Consider the following 7,012-nt stretch of genomic DNA (forward strand, 5'->3'; position numbering starts at 1 on the left):
CGAGGAGACAATCTACACACACGTCAGGAATCTAGGGATTCAGTAATGTCTAATTAATTTAGCCAATTAATGCCAATCATTGTTTTTGTGAACACTCAGAAAAATGGTGAGTGTAACCAGTTCAGAGGATTTTTTTTACACCATTCAAACTGGCTGTCCTTATATGAAACATTGTATATATCTTCATAGTTTATTCTTCGCACATTATGTTTTTTTTGCAATGTTGACTCTTCCAATGGCTGTTATGCTATGAATTTTTTGATGTTAAAATTTAAAAGTGAAGATTAGATTACCATTTAGCAGGGAGCAGCATGCGCAAAAATGTGAACTTATTTCGTTGCCTGCTATAAATCTTCAAAGGTATGTTTTAAGAAATGTTTTATAGTCAAATATTTTGCTTTTTATGTTGTTCGCACTGATTTTTCTACTGTCAATCTGAAGATCTTACTCCCTAATTTTAAATACACTTATAAAAGATAGTCTACATGTATTTCAGACTGAAATATTGCCATTGTTGAATGATTAACGTTTTGTGACCACATTCGATGATACAAGAGACTGCAGTTTTTTTTAAAGATCAACACATTGCAGTGTAATTCTCAATCTCAGAAAGGGTAACATATAAATAGTCTAAAAAAGAGACAAATTTAGAGGTGAATTCAAAGAAACAAATGCAAGACTTATGATACAATTAACAATCTTATTTCATGGCAATTTAAAAAAATATTAAAAATTGAAAACCAAATATAGTAAACTTGTATTTTAATGATAGCTGTAAAACTGATAGTGTGTCAAAGTGAGAGGGAGTAATGGTTTTGTTTGGTTTTGTGAAAAAGTCATGTATATGTCATGGTTTTTGTACGCTGTCTTTATGGAAATGCACATAAAATAAAAATTTTGTCAATTCCTGCTCTTTTAAAATTCTTATACAAAATATTACTTAAATTATTAAAAATCTGTTCTCGTTGCTTATAGACTAAATTATTAACTTGTATTGATGGTTGCTTAAAGGGTGATGAGTACCATAAAACGTTTCATGAAGAATTTTCTGATAAATACTTAATTAGTGTCCATGTCTGCGACAGACTGACGACCTGTCCAGGGTGACCCAGCCTTTCGCCCAGAACGTTAGCTGGAGAGGCACCAGCAACCCTCCAAACCCCACTAAGGACAAGGGTGTACAGAAAATGGATGGATGGATGGATGGATGGATGGATGGATGGATGGATGGATGGATGGATGGATGGATGGATGGATGGATGGATGGATGGTGTCCATGGCTACTTCTTAATAAGTTGATTACAAATGATTTCTAAGAATATTTTAAAAATAAACTGGACTTTATTTACAGTACCATTTATGTATGCATATGCTATATCTCTTGTCTTAATAAGTAAATATATGTACATATATATGTAAATAAAACACAATGACTATCAATTAGCAAAGACAAAATGACTATTTATAAGACTTTCTGAATCTCCAATGACTTTTTATAAAACCTTGAATGGATTTCGTTGGTTAGACCACGTATACATCTGGTGAAAGGAAACAAAAATATCAAAACTCTTGGAACTTTTCCATGAGTCATGTCATGTACTAAATTTTCATTTTATGTTTTAATCCTATGAACCATTACGTAAAATAAATATATCAAATAAATATATCAAATAATAAATATTAGCTTATCTCTACCAGACGGATTTTAGTAGAGTCAACCAGATTGTATTAAGGGTGACCTACAGTGTCCATGACCTCCAAGATCATGCAAGTTTTAATAAGTTGTGAAAAATATGGAAAATCTAGGTTTTCCATATTTGCAAGTGTAGTGATGCAAGAGTAGTGGCATCAAGTTTGAAATGACATTTCAAACTTGATGCCACTACACTTGTACTCTAATAATAATAATAACAATAATAATAATAATAATAATAATAATAATAATAATAATAATAATAATAATAATAATAATAATAATAATAATAATAATCATAATAATAAATTACTACTCTGCTGGATATCCTTCAATACCTACACAGTTGATACACGACATACAGTATTTGACACATATATGCCTAAGGCAAAGATTACAGCATCACTTGAAGTGCTAAGAAAAAACTTCAATAGATCAACTCCTTCTAGGTCGTGGCATTTATCAAGGTAACATTTACAAAACAGCAATAAAAAAGTGGCTGTTTTGAAAGTCATAACGTCAATAAGATAGGTGTGATAGATGGCAGCATATTTCACGAAGACAACCGTTTAGTAACCAAGAGCTACAACTCAATAATCTTCTGAGCGCCACCATATGACAGATGTGAAAATTATAAATGAAACTCTATTGACATATTTTATATGCAAATATATCCCAGTTACAACAGGTATTTTAAAGTGAAAGAAAACTTTGTGCAGTTCTTTGTTAATGGGACGTCTGACACTGAGGAGGAGGTAGCTTCTCATTGTCTGAGCAGTAGGAGCTCGTTGCAAGCCTCAGGCAGGCCAGCAGGTGTCAATCAGTCATTCTAGATTTGTACTTTGATTTGATGATCTTCATGTGAGAAAATACAAATCCACAAATTCATGGATCCAAAGAGCGGTGTCAAGATGAAAACACACCTTCTGAGGTTGGAATATTTTACCTATAGCAGGTTCCAGAAGTTTCAGCTCATACCAGATACCCAATTCTATTTGTGTTACCTAATTTTCAACAGTTGGACAATCCAAGTTGAAAGTGTTATTTTAGAGACAGTCTCATCAATATTTCCACTATGGCAAACACAAATAGCTAGCTTCACTTTACTTCAGTAAAGTGCCTCAAACTCGAAGTACAATGGCCACAGTGAACCACATCAAAGGGAAAATAATGCTGAACATGTGAACAGCAACTCAAAGCCACTTTTATTCTTCCTTTCTCTCTTTCTCTCTCTCTCTCTCTCTCTCTCTCTCTCTCTCTCTCTCTCGCTGTTGGCTCTATACTTCACACATAAACTTGTTGTCGTGGCAACTGACTGATAAACAACCCCACAAGCTGACAGACCAGAAAATATATAAATGCAGCAGAAATATAATCATCAAAGGAGTGTTTTTCCTGTGATTGTCACCACATGATTCACTCACTTACAATGGTAATCAGGCCTATAGATACATTTGCTTTTTGTTATTGATCTCAAGTGTTGGTTCCTCCGTCAATATCCTCCTTCTAGATTCCTGGTTCCGTTCCCCTTCCTGCTGCTTTGATTTCTGGATTCCTCTAAAAATCTTCCTGCCACTGCCACACATAATAGCTCCTAACTGGATTCCACATCGAGCTCCACCTGCTGACAACCTGCCATCGCTGATCCATCCTGGAAGAACACAAAGAGCCTGTCAACCACAGTCCCACAAAACTCATTCACTTCCTCCTCAAGCCTTTGTTTTTTTTCAGAAGAGGTCCTGGAGATAAAACAATAATCATATAAAAATAACATCTAATGACTTTTTCAGAATCCTAACAAAAAAAGGAGACCATGCCACAAGTAAAGGTACAAAAAAGGAACATTTGATAGCGATAAGATATAAATAATAAAAACTACACAGACAAACTCAAGAAGACTAAAGAGGAGCACAAGGGAAGACACACAACCCAACACACAAAATGCTAGGGTTGTAACAATCAGTTAAAATATAAATTAAAATGATCAGATCAAGCTTGAACGGGATTTTCTGCCTTATGATATTTTTGTATTAGGATATTTTTGTCTGCAGAAAGAAGGCAGAGTTTGTTTAATGCATATTTATGCATTCTCTGTTTTCTCTTTTGAATACCTTCAGCCTTAAACTGAGTAGAGGTCAGTTTAAGAATGAAGGTACATGATTTTGTTTAACATTTTGATCAGTCTATCATTTTTATGTATGGTCAGTCTGCATTTTCTTTATTGGTCTATTGTTATAGCTGGTCTAGTTTTAACTACCATATCATATGAGATGGAGCTGTTCTTGGTCATAAACACTGTAAAACACAATCCTGGGCAAATGTTAGATTAAATCTTATATACAATGATTTGAATAGAGCATGGTTTAGAGCATGGTTAATTACTCAAAATTTTACAACAGTGAACAACATTTATGTGAGAAAAATGCTCGTGTTGCTGGAAACGCCTCAAAATAGTATATTTTAAGACAACCAATGAGATGCCTAGAATCAGAACCCACCTCCTACTTAAATTTGAACCAGTGGCCAAACAAAGACAGTCTCAAGATGATTCTGTTATGGGTCACGCTTCTCCTTCATCAAGGATGTGAGTTAAATATGCATTCATTTAAATTTCTCATGCAAATATTTGAATGCCTGCTATATTTATGACTGCTCTTGTTTCCAGTGGTATGGTCTTATTGCACATCATGTGGTGCTTTTACTTTATTTTACAATTTCTTATCTTTCTGTCTAATGCAGATGGTTTGGTTCCAGTGATCACAGCTCATCTTGGTGAAGCAACAACACTTACATGCCCTTTGCCTGATAGTAAAGACAGACGTAACAAACTTTTTTGGTACAGACAAACTGCAGGAGATACTCTGGAAGTAATTGTGAAGCTTGTGACTCTTGCAAACCCAGAATATGGAAAAGGTTATTCTGACTCGAGAGTAAAAGCTGTACTTACTGACAAAGTGAGCAACCTGACCATTTTAAAAGCAGCTCAAGAAGATGAAGGAATGTATCACTGTGGCTTTACTGACTGGAACCAAAATGTTTGGCAGGGGACCTACTTGTTAATAAAAGGTAATGTATTTTTAAAGGTATTTAGCTTTTTTTTTTAACATCAAAATGTTTACAAAACTTCATGAGAGATTTATAGATTTGTAATACAAGAATATATATAAATTTTGGATCAGTTATGTTTGTTTTTGCGATGCTAAAGTAATCTAATAAAAATGAGCATCTATATGCCTTCTTTAAAGTGAAAAAAAGTAAGTTATGTTTTATGTTACAGTCCGGTATTATTTACTTCACTAAGCTAGAATGCCTTTTACGTCAACTGTTGGTATTTCAGGTGAAAAAGTAAACTCTAGAAGAGTTTTGAGAGAGAGAGAAATTAGAAAATATACATATTATACATTCTTTTGTAAATTCTAGTTTCAATAAAACACACATTGCATATCAAAATTTGGCCGGCACTGGCAAAAAGAAATATTCATTTAAATCAAATGAACTAAAAACATAAAAATAGCTTATTTATCTTGTTTTGAAGATAAAAAAAAAATTAAAACTGTCATTTTTAAAATCCTATATTTTGGTCATTGAGACAGCACTTGAGATAATCTGTTCCCATTTATTAATCACAGTACTCTGGTGGCCCAGTACATTTAGTTTATTAAATTTCCAAACTTTACAGTTTTACTTTATGTTAATATTTAGCTATTTACTTAATTGAACTTGATTTAGTCCATACTATAAATGAGAGTTGCCTTCAGAAGAAACATGACACACATTAATTAGAAAAGAGAAATGGTGGAGAGCTCAAACTCTAAGATGTTAGCGAGAACTCGATGCAATACAAGTTTTTTGCTGTATATTTTATCCGTCTCCAAGGCTCTCTTATAATTCTAAATCTAGAATATGTGAAAAATAAATATTCTATTTTCTAACATTTTGTACAATAATCTGCAGGAAACACTGTGGGAACGTCAAACTACAGAGTAGTTCAGAAGAAGATGGTGTCAGATTCCAACGGTCCAGGCGGTTATGTGACTCTCCAGTGCTCCATCCTCTCAGATTTTGAGAACAAGACTTGTTCAGAAGATCCCAATGTGTTCTGGTTCCGATCAGATAAATCTCACCCGGATATCATCTACACAGATGGAAACGGAACTAACAGATGTCAGAGGAAAATCGATAATCGGACTAAATGGGTCTATAATTTCTCTAAGAAAATCAGCTCCTCTGATGATGGGACTTATTACTGTGCTGTGGCCACATGTGGAGAGATACTATTTGGAAATGGATCAAAGCTGGAAGGTTGTATGATTTTATGGTTTCCATTGAAAAAATCTATTTTCTAATAATCTTTTCCAGAAACAACAATTTATTTTGTCTTTCCTTCACAGAGCGAGAGGCAGACCCTGAATTTCCCGTACTAGTGATAGCTGTGACATGTTTGATAATTTCCATGATTATAAATGCTGTTTTTGTCTTTTACCGAGCTCCAAGAGCAGCATGTAAACAATTTAAAGGTAAATGTCATTGAAATTATGGGATTTAAAAACTAACAGAAACATTAGCTAAGCCCTGTATAGTACACATATCCCCTTGATCACTTTGTAATGCTAAACTTTCACATTCAATAACACTTTTGTAATCACATAATCGTGTACAATAAGCAGGGCAAATTTCAGATTCTAGACAGAAAACCCCACATTTTAAACGTTGCTTAAAAGTATCAATCAGTGTAAAAACAAAGTTTTATAGTCAGATTAAGTCAGATTCAGATTATTCTTGTTTCTTTCTCTGTAACTAGAAGTAGAAAGCACCTCTTCAGAAGAAAGATGGAGGAACTTGAGTCAGCAAGGCAATCAAATTGTAAGTCAAGTGAAAAACTCAAGTGAACAGCTACTGAAATATTTTCTATCAGCGTGCATTGTAATGAGCTTTTTATTTGCTGTACAGAATGAAGATGGACAGGATCTGAACTACGCAGCTTTACACTTCGGTGCTGGGAAAGCTACAAGTGGAAAGAAGAGAAAAGAGGACAGTGTGTACTCCCAAGTTAAACTCTGAAATCTGTTTATATGTGAAATTTGTGTTTTGTTCTTTGATTTTACCATAATGACAAGTTTTATTTTTGTTACTCTTAAACTTGCAGTTCTTTCATTTGACCAAGAAACTATTATATTAAGAGTGCTGATAAAAATTCACCCTGAAATCTGGCATTTGTATAATTTATTCTGGTCATTGTCTTTTTAATTTTTTTTATCATATTTTTTATATTTATGCTCAACTTCAGATGTATCTTGTGGTTTTTATCTGTAAAAGCTA

At 33.7% G+C, this 7,012-nt stretch overlaps 1 protein-coding gene across 1 annotated transcript; it reads left to right on the plus strand.

Annotated features, from left to right (window-relative positions):
* The first annotated feature begins 4,237 nt into the window (after positions 1–4,237).
* LOC103471760 (uncharacterized) lies at positions 4,238–6,764 on the plus strand. The gene is made up of 6 exons (XM_017307021.1): positions 4,238–4,277; positions 4,433–4,759; positions 5,648–5,995; positions 6,085–6,210; positions 6,495–6,556; positions 6,644–6,764. Exons 1-6 carry the CDS (start codon positions 4,238–4,240, stop codon positions 6,752–6,754), a joined length of 1,014 nt encoding a protein of 337 aa, XP_017162510.1. The 3' UTR covers positions 6,755–6,764.
* The last annotated feature ends 248 nt before the right edge of the window (positions 6,765–7,012 follow it).

Source organism: Poecilia reticulata, linkage group LG10, assembly GCF_000633615.1.
Source record: "Poecilia reticulata strain Guanapo linkage group LG10, Guppy_female_1.0+MT, whole genome shotgun sequence".
Classification (NCBI taxonomy): Eukaryota; Metazoa; Chordata; class Actinopteri; order Cyprinodontiformes; family Poeciliidae; genus Poecilia; species Poecilia reticulata.

Coding starts and splice junctions, on each gene's coding strand:
- LOC103471760 (XM_017307021.1), top strand. CDS start 4,238: ATGATTCTGTTATGGGTCACGCTTCTCCTTCATCAAGGAT. Junction 4,278..4,432: donor GCTTCTCCTTCATCAAGGAT/GTGAGTTAAATA, acceptor TGTCTAATGCAG/ATGGTTTGGTTCCAGTGATC. Junction 6,211..6,494: donor AGCATGTAAACAATTTAAAG/GTAAATGTCATT, acceptor CTCTGTAACTAG/AAGTAGAAAGCACCTCTTCA.